The 20,103-nt window shown below is 36.6% G+C and overlaps 1 protein-coding gene across 1 annotated transcript in view; it reads right to left on the reverse strand.

Moving 5' to 3' along the window:
- Positions 1-20,103, reverse strand: part of NAF1 (nuclear assembly factor 1 ribonucleoprotein) — a 38,071-nt gene that overhangs the window by 3,022 nt on the left and 14,946 nt on the right. Inside the window, exons 3-7 of the mRNA XM_037058319.1 lie at positions 18,455-18,548; positions 14,342-14,424; positions 7,799-7,953; positions 4,246-4,297; positions 730-832 (exon numbers count right to left, since the gene is read on the reverse strand). Coding sequence (XP_036914214.1) covers positions 730-832; positions 4,246-4,297; positions 7,799-7,953; positions 14,342-14,424; positions 18,455-18,548 — 487 coding nt within the window. The remainder of the gene's footprint in view (positions 1-729; positions 833-4,245; positions 4,298-7,798; positions 7,954-14,341; positions 14,425-18,454; positions 18,549-20,103) is intronic.

Raw genomic sequence — 20,103 nt, forward strand, 5'->3', positions numbered from 1 at the left:
TTCTGAGTGGTACCATATTGAATGACTCCATTTATATAAGCATTTCTGACATGACAAATTATGTTATAGAAATGGAGAACAGATTACTGGTCACCAGGAGTTGAGGAGGTGGGAGGGAGGAAAGTGTGAGTGACTATAAAAAGGCAACGTGAGGGAACTCTTCCTGTGATGGAAGTGGCCTGTATCTTGACTGTTTCCATGTCAACATCCTGGCTGTGACACTTTACTGTAGAGTTTTGCAAGATGTCACTATTGCAGGAAGCTAGGGAATGGGTATATAAGATTTCTCTCTATTATTTCTTACAACTGCCATGTCAATCTATAAAAAGTTAAGTTTTATAAAAGGAAAAAGAACACAGGAAAGGCATAATAAAATGAAATGCATTTTAAAAAATAGAGTACCTTGAGTTTATTAAATACTGTATTATTTAATTCTAAATATAGAAGCCACTAAGTTTCTTAACAGAAAGTGCTAATGAGCACAAATTACTAACAAGCCTTAGTTTAGTTTGCCTTTTACCTCTAGAAGCCATTTTTTACATCCTTAAGCTTGAAAAACTGCCCTGTGACTCTGTCCCACCAAATTCCCTGTTGTAAAAAACCTCCAATATGAGCTGGACAGAAGGAGGTAAAAAGAAAACCCAGCTGTTTTCTTCAGTGTTATTACTGATGAACTTACCTAAATGTAAGTCAACATAAAAAAAATCACTAAATGTTGCATTAACTCACCTGATTCATTAAATTCAGATCTTAGTTTTTTCCGGTTTTGCATGCGATTTTTTTTTCTCTGTTTGGCTTCTTTTTCCTTTTCATCATCACTGAAATCTAAGGCCTGACAGAGAAAAATATATAGATTTATGTCACGTGAATTAACCAATTCAATGGTATATACTGGGAAATGTATGTACCTATACTGGAAGAAAACCTATTATTTAAACACTGACGACACATTGAAAGATACTTTTTTTGATACTTAGTAGTTTCCAGCATACTTGAATTAATTATATATGACAGAAAAATGAAGTATTCTTTTAAACAAAGTCCTAAAGATTCTTAATTGACACAGCCAGTAATCAAATGAGTACTCAGGGCTTTCTGGTTTTTCAATTCCTAGGAACTTTCAGATAGGCAGCTGTAAAACGCTGCTCTTTAACCACCTTGAGATATGGCTTTTCCCTAAGCTGGAAGCTTAACTTCCAGCTTACAGTCAGGGTTTATCAAATGCCAAAATTCTAAAGAAAGGAATATGCAAATAATATAAAGTACCAAATCTAATATAAAAATAGGAGAATGTTATACTTCTCATTCAAAAATTTACACATACCCATTATAAATCAGGCACTGTTCTAAACACTATACAGGTAATAATTTTTTATTAATATAATGTCAAGTATAGTAAGGGCTGAAATAAACAATAAGGCAAAGTAAGGGTGGAGAAAATCACTATGGACACTATTTATATAAGATTGCAGGTGAAGCTTTGATAAGCACATACATGCATTACCCAGCTTCCAAGAAGAAATCATTTTATGTTATGAGGGCAAGTCAAATGTAACTAAGAACTGAGATTCACTGTTACAGTTCACCAAAAACACAACATTTAGACGCTTTATATATTATGGCTTTCTATGATTTCTTAGAATTCAGGCATTGTATTATTCTATTAATATCATAAAACATTCAGGCATTGTATTATTCTATTAATATCATATCTTTCTTTCAAGAAAGATAATATGTTTCATAAAAATATATAAAAGCAGACTCACTGGGTATGCATGTGTACACACTTAAAAGATAAAATACATAGGAAAGTCTTTGTATGGGACTTTCAGTTGTCTTGCTGAAATATATTTTAGATCAAATCTTCCATGAACCAAAAGTTCACATACCTCAGAATCCATAATCAAATTCAGAAACATCAGCTGCTTTTAGTACCTTCATATATCTTTATTAGCTTCATCATTTTTTATTATTGATCTTAAATTGCTAAGATTTTTAAGCTCCTGTGAATATCTGGTGTCTACCAGGCAGGAGAAAGTATTGAGGTCAGATGGGAAACATTTCTTTCTCTGGAACAGTTCAGTCAAATAAACAACTAGATACATAAAGCAATGAGCAAGTGCTATGATTTAATGCTATGACAGTGTGGGGCTGAGGGGAAAATAAAGGGCAAGGAAGATTTCGTGACCCAAGAAAAACCTCTAATGATGTCAACAGTTAAAATGAGGGTGAGGACACCTGTAAGGAGTCAGAGTATGTGCAGAGACTCAGTATATCTGAGATATGAAAATGGTTCTGTAAGACAAAGGCAAAGCTTCTTAAAGAGAAAAATCAAAGACAGTGAAATTAAAAGACTAAAGAACCTCCTTGGGCCATTTAAAATAACTGGGTATTGTTCTGAGAGCAGGAGGGAAGTATAATGGGGGCAAAGGGAGAAGGGATGCCAAGGAACACACATGAAGGACACACGGACAGAGCTAAAGGGGGGGTAGGATTGAGGGTGGGCGGTGGGGATGGGTGGGATGGGGGGGAGTGGTGGGAGAAAAAGAGAGACAACTGTACTTGAACAACAATAAAAATATTTTTAAAAAAAGACTTTAATTGGAAATAGGCTATTTTACAGACAATTTTGGCAGTATTTTGCTATCACCTCCACAAATCAGAGAAAATTTCCTATCTTCCTTGTACACCAATTAATTATGCATTCATTAAATGTTTATTCAACCACAAATTAACTATTCATATGTTAGAAGTGAATGTGAAGATGAATGAGATGCATTAAATTCTAGTTCCTTCATGCAAGCCCAACGTTTTCTACCTTCACAGCATAATTGTTTTAAAACATTTAAACCCCACACATTCCAAATTCTAATGTATATTTAACACCAAGCTATAATTCTAAACTACAAAATATCATCATGATAAAATAAACTTTTGAATTTCAGAGTTTTCCCACATTATGAAAATAACAGTCAACTACTTAGGAAAAAAAGGCACCATGAAGTATGCTCAGATTTAATTTTATAATTAGCCTAATCCAACCAATTTTATAAACAGTTGACATAACCATAATTGGTAAGTTCAATGCTTAGGTAGGAAGTAACAAGCATAACAGTGTATGCATTTCACAAGAAATATCTTTCAAGTCACGTTTGAGGGTGGGAGGCAGGGATGGGTGGGGCAGGGGGGTGTGGTAGGGTGAAAATGGAGAGAACTATACTTGAACAACAATAAGAAAAAGAAAATCATTTAACTAATGAAATTAAAAAAGACTTTTCTGAAAATAAAGTCCCTCAGTAATATGTATACTAAAATAAGATTACCCTCTTGTTAGTGACTCACACTGGTGAAGCGACTCTCTAAGTGACCATTAGCTGATTCATGTCTCGGCAAAATCAGAATTTTTGAATAATACAGTATAAGAAACTTCAATATTGCTTGAGATTATCTAAAACAAACAAAGTAAAGTCTACACATACCTAGAATTTATAATACTGAGAAACTTTAAAACTTCTGGGCACATAATAAAAACTCTCACTTATAATTATTATGTATTATACTATATAAATTCACACCATTTTCAAAAAATATACACAATAATTGCTGTAATTTCTTCTTTTTAATAACTTAAAGAAAATATCCTTAAACATCTCCATGGAAAGTTAAATCATATAATTCTACAGATCATAACGGATTCTAGTGCACTTCTTCAGACAGACTGTTTACCAAGCTACTATGGAACATAAAAAAGTCTTGCTGACACAGATTCAAATAAGAAAACAAAAAACTCTCTTTTTAAGAAGGTAATTATATAGTAAAAAAATGGAAAGGTAGGTAGATTCCAGTGATTCTGTACCTCCAAAAGCAAGGGAGCTTATTAAAAGAGATAGGAAGTAACATCTTCATATCTCACATATTAAAATCACTAAGTTGAAGAATAACAGGTTTTAAAGTAACAACAATTCTGCCTTTACCAGGTGTCCAAAAATTGATTTAAAAATAGGAAATTACAAGGACAATGATAATCAAATACTTATTCAAATGTGACTAAAAAATATTTCTTTGAATGATCAATCAAAAATTCTGACTGAAAGGTATACGACAGTCCTGTGGAAATAAGAGTGTGCACGGGCTCAGAGAATGCGTACGCGGAGCAGTACGGACGTCCTGAAGGTCAAGAGCCAGTTTGTAAGAATAAGCCCTGCCTTATTCTCTAAAATACTGTGTCAAAGGACCTAACCTCACCTCTGGTGGTGGCTCCTGATCATTCTCCCATGATGCATCTGACCCCTTTTCCCTAGGAAAACAAAATCCAAAGCAGTACTTGTTAACGTTGTTAATCACTTACAATAAAGTCGAAGACTTAAGCTCAACTCTTAATCTTGCAATATACATGAAAATAAGAGCAAAAAGTAAAGGACCATTTCTCTGTCCGTACCTTGTTTCAGAAAATGTGGGAAGCTCCTAAGAAAAACAAAACCTCTGGGTGCTTTAGGACTGGAGGGTCATGATGCAAGGCCAAGGCTGTGGTGTGTGCGGGGGAAGGTGGGTCTGCAGCCCACGCGCATTCAGATGCCGACTCGGACATGCTCAGGACACCTGGGTGCCTTTCATAAAACTCACTTCAGGAAATGTTTATTCTATACAAACTATCGGTCAGACACTGCTCCACGTGCTAGGCACACAAAAAAATGAATATGAGGCATTTCTTTGTCTAAGATTTCAAAGTCTAAGATTTCACAGGTTTAACGGGAGAGAAAACTATGAAATTCTTTTTCCTCAGTTTACCTGGAACATTAATAGTACTGCATGAGCAACCAAGGCCCAACACTGATTCTCAAAGCAGAGGGTAAAAGGCCATCTAGTTTAGGGACGAGGGAGAGCTCTGAAGATTCTGAAGGGCAGTACACTCACAGGCATGAATTAATTTTAGCGCAGTTTTATAATCTATCAATGCCGGAAACGTTTCTAGTTTATCTAAGTTAAAGTACTTCATTTGGCAAAAGTCAAATATATGACAAAAGTACATATATTTATTATAATTATAATTTATGAAAGCTCATTTTAAGTCTTATTAACCTTTATGATTTCATTGTTTGATTATACTTTGTTATTCAACTATATTAAAATATTACGAGATATTAGAACTCACTGCTTTAAACTAGATCTCAAAAATATGGGATTCTCAGTTCATTAAAATCATTAATCCATTAATCTATAATCCATAAAAATCAATTCACAGATGTCAGAGGCTGGCACAATACAAAAATCATTAAGTTTGCTCTGAAATTTTGATTTAGAATTTGGACTGCATATGAGGCATTAGCAATGATTTTTCTACCACTTAAAAGCCGACACTTAGTCATCATCTTCTTACACCCATACATTTAACATAGCTCCAGTACTCCCGTTTTCCCCATACACCATCTCACGGCCTACAGTGCCCTGGGCCTAGAGTTTAAAGACATAAGTGAGAAAAGTGCCCCGGGCCTGGAGTTTAAAGACATAACTGAGAAAAGTGCCCCAAATGGTGCATTAAGTACTGAAAATCAAAATCTGCTAAAGAAAAGATCAAGCAACATTTTGAACATCACTTTTCATAGACAGTAAATTCACTGCAGAGCTCAGATGAAAACAGCCTTACTAGAGGCGGGTAGGCTGAAGGAGAGCTGAGCTTTTCTAACTCAAAGGCAAAGTGCTCCGCTGAGTTCCCAAGACAGACACCAAAACGTGGTCTTGAACAGAACAGGCTTTGACAGGGGGGCCTTGGCAGAGCAGGCCTACCTCCCAGTTCTTTAGTTTATTGTTATTTCTCTCCAGGACAAAGTTCTTGTTCTTGCAAATCAAAAACAAAGACTGCTCCTAATATTTCAAATCTGCTTAAAAAACAATACAGAAAACCTTTCCAGTTTATCTGTTTCAAGTTAAAGTACTGTATTTGGCAAAAGCCAAATATATGGCATATGCACAGCAACACCCTAATACTCAACGCAGAATGAAACGCTTAAGGCATGATTTTAAAACATACTAAAATCCTTATAACTTTACTGCCTATTTAACTCACTTTTTCCCAGCAGTCACTTAGAAAAATTAACCATGCACAGCCTGAAGAATAACTTGGGTAAAATGTTCCTTCAGTTAATTACGTGCATTGTTAAGTATTAGTTGAATAAATTATCGGGAACAAAATTGTCACATCTAAAATATTAAATGAAATTCAGAGACTTGATTTAATATGCAAGTGGTATAGAGGGATTCTTAGGACTGGTACTTTTAACATAGCACTAATACTACTCACTGCTTGAAGTTCCCTTTGTATAACACGTCCTGCAAAAACTACATCTCCTAATTTTTTTACCTATGAACTAGACCCGGAAGAGACTTGTGTGTCAAAGTGAATGCAAAGTCTTTTTGGATTTAAGATCCCCCTCCCCTCTCCCAATATTTGTCGCTTTTCTTCCACTCCTAACTTGACAATATTTTTAGTGGCTCATATCCATTACACCTTCTGAAGCATTCAACTAAATTTTATAGAAAAGGCTATTCTATTTGAAGTATACAAGAGGGGACTCAAAAAAAAAAAAACCAAACCCAGATTTCATTTGTAAAAAATTGTGCATTTATTCTTAATGTTTACACTTCAGTCACCTTCAAAGTACTCTCCATTTGATGCAATACACCTATTAAGACTTTTTCCTCACTGCTTAAAACAGTTTTTGAACTTGTCAATTTTGCTGTCTTTTAGTGCTTCTGCCATTTTTTGTTTCACCTCTTCCACATAAGCAAAACACTTCCCTTTAAGGACTTTTTTCATGCAGGGAAACAAACAAAAAAGTTGCTAGGGTGAATAGGAAAGGTGGGACAAATTTGTGGTAAAAAAAATCTGAACACTGAGCAGGGTGTGGGCCAGTGTGCTTGTAAATCACCCACCATTAAATGGGCAAATGCAGTGAGTCTTTTAAATAAATGCATTGGAGCTGAATGCAGCCTCTCACAACACTACCAGGTGGTATGTGATACAGATGGGTTCCTGGAACACTCATCTAGCAAGGGAAGCCTGCACTACAAGGTCCCACCCTCCAGAAGATAATTCTGGGTTTCTAGAGGGCCTCCTTCATATGCCATTGTTTTATGTAAAAATTAAATGACATAACTATAAGTTTTATTGCCACAAACAGCCTTACAGCTAACATTTGGCAACACAGTTAACACAAAGAAAATACACAATTAACCAGTGGGAGTATAAATATGGAGAAATATTACTACCTACATGCCATAGGAATCTTTTAGCATTATTTACAGACAAAATGAAGAGCAATGATTTCTTAGTTAAGTCAACCCTGTTTCTCGCCACTTAGTACACACGTTAGAGGGACGCATTTTAATCGTCTCTTCTATAACTTTACAATTTATAAGCAACCAGAAATCTCCTTATTTTCTTTAGTCAAGCTTATGAATTTAATCCAATGAAAATTTTATTTAAAATGGGAAAGAATTTTTAAATGGTAATACTAATATGAATGAAGTACCATGTACATAAAAGAATGTACATAATGAAAAATGGGATGGATCAGAATTCAGAAAGTCTGTATGGCTCAAATACATAAATGCTCTCTAGCTGAAAAGCCAATAACAAATGGTAGCTTCCAGAGGTGTTATTAGAAAGACAGATGAAGTCTTTGGAAGACAACTACCATTTAAAACTGCCAATGCTAAGAATTATTTCTAAAATATAAAGATTAAATGAGCAAACAACCACACACATGTACTGGATGGTTAGGGGAAATGAAGTACTTACTGTTTTTCTGTGAATACGTATTGAGTAAAGTTTTTCACTGATGGAGCAAAATACATAGTGTCCTTTATTTTAATGCCTTTACTCTCAATGTGCTCTGAAGAGTTAAACCTCAGTACATAAAATGGGTGTGCAACAGGTCCAAATAGCTCAAATATCTGTAAAATAGAAGAAACATAAAGGCCTCCTTTAACATGTAAACAACGACTCTAAAGGTTAGTCATATTTAAAATAAAATACACTTTGTTATAAAAGGTAATTTTTTCAATGTAGTTGATGATTTTTGAAAAATAAAATGCTGCCTGTCATTTGGAATTTTATGACACAAACTCTGCTGTTTCTACATAGAGGTTAACATTTTATGAAATTAAACCACAACTTTTTCTAATTCAAAAAAGAGTAAACTTGAACTTCAAGTTGACAATGGCACTACACAGCCTTCAGTGTTTATGGGAAGAACCTGCTTTTGGCGCAGACGCACTTTACCTCTGCAAGTGCTCTACAAGCAACAAAAGGCAGCCTCTGGGTCTCCAACTCTTCTCAAAATAGGTACCTGAATTTTTTAGAAATAATGTTCCTGATAATAAATATAAGTATATCATAGAAAAAAGACAATGACCAGTGTCATGGTAGATTTTTCCAGTCTTCTTCTATTAATGAATTTTGAGATGTTACAGTTTTTGTACACTGCTCACTTTCAAAACCTGCAGTGCATTCAGTTTCCCATGTTCTCCCTAGGTGCCATTTCGGTGGCAATACAGCATTCCTTCACAGACTCAGCACAGTCTGTTTAACTCGTCTTACACTGCAGGACATTTAGGCAGCATCCAATCTGTTCAACATAATAAACGGTGCCATGATATATTTATATATTTATATGTAAATTTCTGTATTTCAGATTTCCTAAAAATTGATCTGTCACGGAATGAATTATTGGAGCTAAGAGTACAATCATTAAAATTCTTGATATAAATTACTAAATCACTTTCCAAATAGCTTGCACCATGTTAAACCAACTGTATAGAAAGTGCCTGTTTTATTACATTCTAGGTTTTTTACAGTAAATGTTTCGCTTGATGCTGTTTACTATACAATTCAAGCTGTTATTAACTATCAGTAAAGACATAAAGCAGCTCATACAGCAGGGGTACCTATACTCTGAAAATACGATTAACCTAAAAACAACTATCAATAGTCAAAAGAATTTAAACACCATGCATTCTAAAACAACATTAATAGCATGGAAAATTTAAGCTTTTCTATTGAAAAGCAAACAGATAATTTCAGAAACAGTGAAAAATTTGCTTTAAAAGGTTTTCAATAAAAAAGGTAGACCTCTCGCTTAGTGCAAAGGACAGAAGAAACAACACAATTCTTACTGCCCTGTTTACATAGATTAAGAAATACATCATCTTATTTGTCACTTTTTAAAAAATCTTAAAACATTTTTTATTTCTTTTTAATTTCCTTGATAAATATAGACAAATCTGATTAAGTTTGGACAGAGACAATGACTTAAAAAAAATTCCCTATGGACCCATGAGTACAAGGCACAGCAACCGCTGTCTGCAACCTGGCACATAAAGCTGTTTCCCAAGGACTCATCTCCTGGATGGAGCGATTCCACCTCCTAACTGTGAGGGATCATTGCACCACAGAGATGCCCTAATAGCTTCAGGCTTATGCAGAGACAGCTAAGTGACATTCAGAATCTTGGATAAAATCAAAGCACACCTACTTGCCTATTTTTAAGATCCGAAGTGTTTATTACAAGCCACAGCTACAATGTAGTTTTACATGGATAAATAAAGCAAATTGTAGGCAACAGGAAGCTGCATAAGAGAATCAGTCGATGGCATACACCGATACTCCATGTTGGACCAGCAAACCTTTGGTCCTGTACTAAATGTCCACGGAGGCATGTGTCCCACGCCAAAAGGTCCTTGACATTTGGTCCTTAATATCTGGTCCTAGCCAACACATCCATGCAGACATCTGATCCATAGCTAACATAAATCTCCCTCTTGCAATGATTTAAACCCACCTACCTAACCCCATGTGCCACTACCAGCTAGGCTACTGAGGCAAGAAAAATGATCACTGGCAGTACAGCCGAAAGACAATTATTGATTGGTCCAATGCTACATGACAGTGTTTTTTGGGTAGTAACTGCGTAAACTCAAAGCAGAAATAAATGTAGTGAGGTATTTGAACCCAGGGACATTTTCTAAGTGTGACATTTAGAACCAGAACAAACATCAAGGCCCTTTTAGCGTGGACCAAATGCTCTGCAAGGGGTCTTTACAATCCTGCCCTGAATAGTCACAGGAAAGCTTGACTGAGTTCACATAAGCAATTTGGCAAATCTAGAGTTATAGAAAAGAAGGATTTAACAATATGCTAAAACACAGCTTCCCAGTATAGATTTTAGGCTGGCTAATAGGTAAACCATGAAGAACAACTTTAGACAAAGCAGGCCTCAGGCCAACCCGCTGTATCTCAAAACTCCATTAAACCTTGACTCCCTGCTCGGTCTTCCCCTGTGACTTTAGGGATTTTTGTAACTTCCACAATACCTGACCAGAAATAAAAGAAAGGAATAAGCTGCAAGGACAGTACAAGAAATAGAATTAGGACATAAGATACTCACTTGATGGTGGGCAAGCAGCCTTCTTTATACCTTAAATAACAGTATATATTTTATAGAAATACTCCCATAAAAACTGAATCCAACTAATGTTTTGAACTTGCCTGCCACTTGAGTGGTGCTGTTCTAAGTGTCCTTCCACTTGGCTCTAGCTTTCCCTACTCAGAGTCTCTCATTCAAACGCAGCACCTTTCTGCTGAAAGACTTCACAGGATTCCTGCCCCACGAAGGGGTCACAAATACACACACCACCACCACACAGTACAAATACACCATGCGGTTGATTGAGAAAAAAAACCGTGACAAGCAGAGAAGTAAAAGTATGTTCGGTCCCCTAAATTCTCATTCTATAGCACGAGCCGGGCTTAGATGATCTGTCTGCAGCATGGAAAAAGTTCCTGCACTTGGGGGCCTGCCTGAGTCAGCGGTCTGTGCACCAGGAAAGCGCCCAAGAGGGCAAGCCTCAGCCTCTCCTCTCCACAAAGAGTGAGGGGTCACGTAACTCCCATTTCTCTGGGTAACAGGAAGCACACCAAGGCGTCTCCAGGCCCAGGACAATGCTGGAGGGCCAAGATGCACACGCTGCTGCTCTGAAAGCCACTGTCAAAGAACGCCACTAGTCAGAGGCCTCACATTCTTTCCAGCCAATCCAGCTTGCACTGAACTACCTAAAGGTGAGAGAGAAAGATGGACCCCCACAGCCATCCAGAATGGACTCTCATCAATCACTGTATACCATCTGACTTCCCATTAATAAAAATGAAGACACAGTAAAAAAAAATAATAATAACAATAAAAGTGAAAATGGCCCCAGCCAGGTAGCTCAGTTGGTTAGAGAGCTGTCCCAATACACCAAGATTGTGGGTTTGCCCCCAGTCAGGGCACATATAAGCCGCAGCCAATGAATAGATAAGTGGAACAACAGAAATCAATGTTTCTTTCTCTACTTCTCTCTCGTCTCCCTCTCTCTACAGTAAATAAAAATAAAATAAAGCCCGGGCTGGTGTGTCTAGGTGGACTGAGTGTCATCCTGCAAACCAAAGGATTGCTGGTTCAATTTCCAGTCAAGGCACATGCCTGCGTTGCGGGCCAGGTACCCATTTGGGGCGTGAAAGAGGCAACCACACATCAATGTTTCTCTCCCTTTCTTTCTCCCTCCCTTCCCCTCTCTAAAAACAAATACATAAAATCTTTAAAAAATAAAAAATAAAAGTAGAAAATATTCTAATTCATTGAGTAAGTCAAATAATCATTTCAACCACCATTTGTATTACGCAAGTAGTTACCCAAGTTACTGAGGGAGAAAAAACACTTATAAATATGGAGACTTTCAGAAAATCATCACGTACTAGCAATCAAGCCTGTAATATTAATATTCTTTCAAAAAAGATCAGTAAAAATTCGTATCCAATGATATTGGACAGGAAAAAGGGTTTCATGCTTTGGGTTTATTAAAAAGTAAAACAAACAATAATGACAAAAACAAAACCTGCTCTAAGAAATACTGAAAACTAAATGCAAAACAACCAATAAATTCATGTTATACAGAAATAATGGGTGGCATAAGCTGGCCATTTCTTCTGATATTCTGTAACTAACCATTAAAAGTTGAATTTCATTATTTACCAAGAGGAATAAATCATTATTAAAAGGCAAAAGACAGAAATAAAAATCTGAAGTTATTCTCATAAAGCCGGTGGGAATGGGGAGAAAGGTAGAAAGGCAATGATTCAGGCAGGCCGACTGGGTTGTAAAATCAAGTTTGTTCCTTTTTAACTTTGTGAGTTTTTAGTAAATGAAGATAATTCCACTTCCTTACATGATTTCAATAAATTTTTAAAAATACCCAAAATATTTATCACCGTGACTCATTATTACTGTTATTTATGGAAAAGCAGAGGGAAAATAAGGGATATGCAAAGGTTTGACATTGAAAGTAAACTAATTTAGTGTCTAGGTAAGATATTCTAAAAATCTAAAACAGATATGAATTTCACTTTCGGTCATTGGATTAACTAATACTTTCAACCCTATTCCAACTCCCACCATTATTTTGGGGAATCATTTCAGATGCTCAGATTTATACTTAAACATTTTTGAAAGACGTGTAACTCTTGAATTTACAAAGCTTTCTGTGTAAAATTTAGAAATAGATTTAATTTTTCCCTTTGGATGTATGTCACATAGCTAAAGCCAGAGGTGTAAACGCTACATTTTTATCTGACCCCCATCAAAGTCAATGACAAAAGAGGTGAATATTAACATTCTTAGTCACAATTATAGGAATGAGAATGCAAATGTATTGAAGGATATAAGAAATGTGAATTAAAATTATCTAAGTTAGCTATTAGAGAAAAAGGCAACTGTCATAAAAATCATAAATGAATGGGAAACATGGAAATAACCTGTTTCAGTTCACAGTCAGAAAAATCATGAAGTTTTCCCTCACCTCTTCTCCCACCCCCTCTTCTACTTTCTTGAGGACGGCAGGAAATGTTCCGTTTCTGCACCGGGGTGGAACGCTGGTCCCTCCCAAAGAGGTGCTACCCCCGGTGGGTAGCAGAGCTACTCACTACAGTCAGCTACCGGTTCCCACTCCTTCTCCCTCTCAGCCTCCTCTGAGTTGAGCTGCTAGTGTGTCTTTAACTCCTTACAAGACACCAGCCACGCCCGTACTTGAAGCAAAAGTAACCAAGACTAAGCATTTGAAAGGGAAAAAAGTACAGCATCATCCTTCAGACATTAAAAAGCCTTTGTTCCCCTCACAAACCTCAAGAATTTCCTAAATGTATTAGCTCAAGACTTCAATTAATTCTGTGACTGACTGCTTTGCAATCCTAAGTGACTTATTTCTCTTTGGTAAATTTGTCTGTTAGAATGGAATAAAAGGAAGAGGCAGAGAAAAGGGAAGGTTATGTGAATGACCCTATCAGGGTTATACAGTTCAAAATATATATTTTTTAAAAATATATATATATACATATATTTGAAAATATGCTTTTCCTGATTAAATGTAAATTAGTTATACCTCCCAGAACAACAACAAAAAAACCCTAAATGTTGCCTACTTAGGAAAAACTAAACCCCAGAGTTGCTTCTCCAAAGAATAGCAGCTGGTTTCTTGTTTGTTTTCAACTCAACACACATTTACTTAACGTGTGCAATTTATGAAGGACCGCATTTCATACAGTGGGGGAACACTGAGGTGGATAAACCTCTGCCCCAGGAAAGAAACACTTGCTGGGTATTTTCAGTCTTGATCTGAGAAGGCTGCGTGTCCTCGGCCGACTGCTCAGAACACATCACTGCTGGGTAAAATGTGTGGTCTTCCATATCAAACATGGGCAGGCAGAGTTGTTCCATGATCAAGATGTTGAAAGAAACCCAACGTTAGGGTAGGCACTTAATTACACATATTCGTAATTCCCCCAAATGTGCTTACAGTGAAATTTTATTGCTATCACTGAAGTCTCTTTCCACTCAAGGAAACCAAAGTTGAAAGGGTTTTGAGAGCCACTTCTCAATGGGACTCACAAACCCCACGTTTCAGAACTACTACATGGTGGGAAAAGCCTCCTGTGCTTTTAACTCTGAGAACCTGGAGAGCAGAAAACTGCGTCTTCCTCAGTAAGTGGAGCCACTGCCTAGCAAAGTACCCGACGAAGCATTAAGAAAAATTCTGTTCCTGTGTATTTAATGACTCAAGCAGCAAAGAGTAATAAGCAGTATTAAACCAATACAGAAAGTACAGAAGATCAAGAATGTACTAAAATAATGTACAGTCTGAGAGCTCTAGATTGTTCATCTACTAAAATTAACAAACTTTTTAGGACAGAGAAAGTAAAAAACACCAATTAACAAAGAAACAATAATTCGTAGAATTTGAAATTTTTACACACCTTTCCTGCTGCCTGCCGATCACTTTTAAAAATTATAGTCTCCTCATTAACTGGAGGTAGTTTAGTCACAGATTCAATTATTACTGAAAAATAAAACAAAACAGATTATATCAAGATTTAATCAGAAGATGACATAAAATTTAAATGAGAATTTAGGTTTTAGTTCCAACACAATTTAATATAAAATTTAAGGTAAAATAATATGCCTCAGTAATTATTCCTCTTAGATGAAGTCTATTTAAAACCATACAGCACAGGGAAATAGTTTCTACATATTTTTATTTAATACAAAAAGCTACAATTCTGCCCTGGCTGGTGTAGCTCAGTGGATTGAGCACATGCCTGCGAACCAGACGATAGAGGTTTGATTCCCAGTCAGGGCACATGCCTGGGTTGCAGGCCAGTTCCCAGCAGGGGACACACCAGAGGCAACCATACATTGATATTTCTCTCCCTCTCTCCTTCCCTTCCCCTCTAAAGAAAAACAAATAAAATCTTTAAATTTTTTTTTAAAAGCTACAATTCTAAGAAAGAAAAAGTGTAAAATCTCAGAAAATTTGACTCACCCATTAAAAAGTCAACAAATACAAGTTGTGCACATTTTCTCAAGCAATTTTTACCCAAAAAACTGTTATTTAGTCACAAAACTCATGTTTTAGAAGAAATTAGTCTTCTTTCTCACAGCAGAAATTTTTTTCTATTACTTATTGCTACATGAAAAAGTTAACTTCACAAAAGCATCTTCCTCTGAACAGATAAAAAATGACAGAGCTCACAATAATTTTCATCAATTCTTTTTTCAAAAAGCAAAAGCTTTATTCCACTTGTCTAGCATATTCCAATTCCTGTAAGTGTCACGTATGATAAACAACCAATCCACTGTAGCAGGGGGGTGGGGGTCGGGGCAGGAAACGACAGAGTCTTAGAAAACCAGAACAAGCAAAAATACTTTGTCACATTACATACATAATGCCCTCCCCACTAGAAAAATATATTAGTTCAGATAATTAAAATTCATTCAAAAATTTCAACTGATATCCCAACTAATTTTTTCCCCAACACTAACAGACTTATTGGGGAGAGAGGTGTGGGTACCACCTGCGATCCCATCCTCTTAAACAAAAAAGTGCACAGAAAAAAAGCAACTTAGACCTTTTGTAAAGTATCTACAACCTGGGCCCCCAGGGCAGGAAGGGGGCAATTGTTAGATGGACTGCAGGGGAGGGAGCAAGGTCCTTACCATCTGCAAGCTCGTCTACCCTAAACGTAAGCGTGGGTGAGATGATCTGGGAATAACTAGGGAGCCCCCAGACCAGGGGAAAGATGGTATCTGGTCAGGGGGAAGGGGGCAGGGTAGGCAGCGGCTAGTGCTTCTGAAGTCTGAATACACATTTAAGTAACAGATCATGAGTCAACATTTTTTGAGTTAGATCTGTTTCTGGAATAAAGATGATGATAGTGAGCACTAAGAGTTTATTCTCAATCATCTCTGCTGTCTAATCCCCTTCTCAAAGAAACAAATTATATGAAAATTGAAAATTACCTAATCCAATAGGCTCATTTTAAAGAAAGATGAGAAAACAGGACTCAAGAAATTAACAGTATCGGTGGCCAATTCCACACCCAGCTATCACTAGAATCTGGATCCCTAGTTCCAGTGCTCTCTCCATAACACAATTAGTGAGTGCGTTCCCACAGCCAGAAGACCCATTCTCTCAGTATTATAATTTTAGGTGGCACACAGTTTCAGGCACTGGGTACAAAGAGTTTGTACCACACACTGATAAAAACTTTCAAAGCGTATCAGTACTATGAAAGTATGTACTAGTACATGCATCTTTAATTTCATGAAATCTCCCCATTTCTCCTAGATAGATAATATCTAAGTTGCCTCTTGTATTTTCCAGTTGGAAGGAAGGAAGGAAGGAAGGAAGGCAGGCCAATATAACTTCTGTAAGAAATGCAGAGTAAAAAAGGAAACCCTCTCTTTTCATCTCTGGGTTCTTACTGAATTCATAGATATTTTTTGCCTAGCCTACTAATACTTTATTAAATACTTAAATACTTTAAATACTTAAAATACTTTATTTTTTTTAAAGTATTTTTTTAAATACTTTATTTTCTTGTTTGTAATTTGGTCCAAATAATGTTAGATATTTTAGGCCTTCAAAAACAGGGTAACATGTGCTGATTCTGATTCATTCAATCTTTACTCCCACCAGTTTGAGAATTTTATTAGTTAATTAGTATGTGTTAGTAAAAAGAGTATCTTTAAAAAGCATTATTTCATGTGTATGATGTATTTACATTTTATTCACTGGGGATAAACATTATGACCTCTATTTTTCCTACACACATCAAGTGTAACAAATGCTCGACTCATACTATGTAATCAAGTAATTACCTATTTGATTTATTTATGCATATTATTAAGTACCATAAGATGACTCAAAAACCAATGTAACAACTTGAGAATCATGTAGTTTTATTAAATATAATTATTAAAATGTTCCACTTTAATCAAAATTTTGATTAATAAAGTACAAAACTACAAGTCTATCTATATTAATTTTTAAAAACATTGATATGTACATTGTTAGAAGGTCAAAAGATTGTGAAAAGGAAGAAAATTTTACCCTTTGTGACAGCATGGATGGACCTAGAGAGCATTATGCTAAGTGAAATAAGCCAGGCAGGGAAAGACAAATACCATATGATTTCACTCATACGTGATATCTAATAAACACACTGAACTAACAAGGAAAGTGAGCACAGACTCAAAGATGGAGAGCAGGATGACAGCTGGTGCAGGTGGGGCAGAGATGTTAGGGGATACAAGGATTGAAGGAAAAGAAAAAAGGAAAAAAGGACTCACAACATGGACAAGAACGTAGTAATTGCTGGTGGGGCAGGGAATACAAGGGGATTAAATGGTAATGGAAAAAATACAATAAAGATTAAATTAAAAAAAAGATAATGTCTCATTTCTACCAATGACTCATTATACAACTGATCGTAAAAGCAAGGGACAAATTTTTCCGTGTTCCTTAAGTTCTGGAAACTACGGGGGCCGGTGGATGATCTATGTCCCTGTTCAAAAATCCTGTAACTGTCAATGCTGAGCTCCAGTCTCAGGTGTACCTCACTATGAGAATTAATTTCAAGACCTTTTGATACCCACATCTCTCAGAGCTAAAAGGAAATCTGTAATATCTAGCTGTCTTATAGCCAAGAGCTTCATATTTCATGCTATTAATATCAGTATTGTATCACAGACCTTTCTAATTTTACACGTTTATAAAATCAAATCAAAGGCAGTAAGCAGAATAATGCCCTCCACAAAAAGACATCAATACCCCAATCCCTAAACCTGTGAATGCTACACTAAAATTTTTTGTTGCTGTTGAAGGTGTGATTAAGGTCAAGAACGCTGAGATGGAACAACAATCCCAGATTACACAGGAAGGCCCGATCTAGGGAGTCCTCAGAAAGCAGAGAACCTGCCCAGGCTGCGTTCAGAGAGAAGCTACACCACCAGCTTTGGAGACGAAGGCAGGGTCACGAGCCAAGGAGTGCGGGCGGCCTCTAGAAGCCAAAGGGGGAGAGGAGTGTGGGTCCTCCACTAGAGCCTCCACAAAACGACTCAGTCATGACGGACCCCTCGATTCTAACTCAGTGAGACCCATATCCGATTGCTGGCCCCAAACTCTTAAATACAAGTCTATTGTATTGTTTTAAGTCACAAAATTATCAGTAATTTAATAGCAACAGAAAATGAGTATCACACATCCAAGAAAATTCTGGAAAACTATGTCAGTAAAAGGAGTCTTTAAATTTTCACAAAGAAAATGTATTTATGGTCTGCAGCCACACTGTGGAACATGCCTGATCTTGTCTGATCTTGGGAGCTAAGCAGGGTCGGGAAGCTAATCTGGTTAGACTTAGGACTTGGGTGGAAGAAATGTATTTCTGGATTACTTACATAAGTAAAACTGAATTTCTCTGTTCAAAATTCACTAATCATAAATCTCTGATTTGATTATTAGAGCACTGTTTGGGTATATATATATATATATATATATAAAATCCTTTTCATTAAAATTACTTACATACCTAGTTGTTCAATAATGCTTGAAACTATCCCAAGAGGCTTTAATTCGGTATCTTCAGGCAGAATAATAGTGAGTTCTTCAACTGAAGGTAGTTCCTATAATATAAAAAAGCATTAATCTTCCTCAGCATCAACAACTTTTTTAAAAAGGGGAATTAGTTTCTATTTAAAGTCCTACAGGCATCATTGAAGATCTAACACTAAGTACTTGTACCACCTCCTTGATCTCGTATTGTTTGTGTCTGGCAGTACTTCTCCCACCTCCGCCCTCTCCCCATCTAAGTGATATCAGAGGTCTAGTGTCCACACCTAATCCAGATGAACTGAGGATGTAGAAAAAAGTAGCATTCGAAATTTTTCCAATTGCACTTGAACAAGAGAACAATTAAAAAGGAAAGTCACTGTTATAGAATCCAAGGTTAAGAGAACAGACAATTCACATAATTCTCAGAGGCATTCCATTTGAAAAACAATAATTCCCCTGGTCATTTCAGTTTTTCCACAGAAGAGTTCTCTCTCTTAACTGCCTTAATTTGATTAATCAGTGAAATTGACTGTGATCAAGTTGTTGGGCAGAGATGCAGCAGTCTTTTCTGAGGTTCCGCGAGAAAAGAGATAAATGCCTGGACTCTCCAGAGGAAAATACAGAATTCCTGGGAACAGAATGTAGGCATCCGCCCAGAAAAGGCTGTGAGGGTCTCGCCTGTTATCTTCCCCCTGTAGGTTACAAACCAAATTTCTTTACATCAAAAGATCTCTCTTTTCTGACCCGGCACCTATCTATCTCAGTTGCTATAGAAACTAGACATTGAAGTAGCTGTAAGGTTAAAAAGAAATCTAAGAATAAAGCTGGTATTAGGCTTTAAATTAAATAAACAGAGCTTTCTTTCAATTCTTGATCTTTGCCGAAAGATCACAATTAATCTCAAAAGTTTTAACCTAAGGCTTAAAACTGCAAAGATCCTATTAATGGCATGTTAGGAGTTAGTTTGGGAGAAGATAACTTCTGGGGGAAATGTTGAAAAACACACCTAAATAACAGACTTTCGTAGACAAATGCATCATAGGTAATGATTTCCCTCTACCAGAACTCCAAAAAGGTTTTTAACAAATCACTTACACAGTGTTCAAGTATAACTTCCTTCTAGGAGATGGTATTTTCTCATCAAGGATTACTGATAACAAGCCATACTAAGGGTTTCAACTCACTCAATGCTGAAGACTTACCTCTGTATAGTTGTGGAAGAAACGACTGTCACTTACATATCTGAATTTTCCTGTACTTCGGAAAGAGGACAACCACTTGTCATTTTACCAAATTAAACATGGAGAGCATTTTCTTGGCAAGACCATGATTTGGAATAGCCTTGTTTAACAAGTTCTTAGCTAAAGAAACTCCACACCCTGTTAAATACAAGACCGGAGAACTCTAATGTGGAGGGACTGCAGACAGGAGGGCTCTAACAATATTGTGGAGGGCAATTGTGGTGTGGGTCCCCTACACCGATTCCGGTGCAGGGAACAGCACCTCTTACAACGGACCGATGGTATTTCTAGTGCAGAAATTTAGTGAGAAACTCTGCTCCGTTGCCCATCAAAATCACAGCAAGACCTAGAGGCAAAACTTGCACTGCTTTTAGACTGTGATGAA

The sequence above is a fragment of the Sturnira hondurensis genome, unplaced genomic scaffold (assembly GCF_014824575.4).
Source record: "Sturnira hondurensis isolate 20B ecotype Veracruz unplaced genomic scaffold, ASM1482457v3 Scaffold0010128, whole genome shotgun sequence".
In the NCBI taxonomy this organism is placed as follows: Eukaryota; Metazoa; Chordata; class Mammalia; order Chiroptera; family Phyllostomidae; genus Sturnira; species Sturnira hondurensis.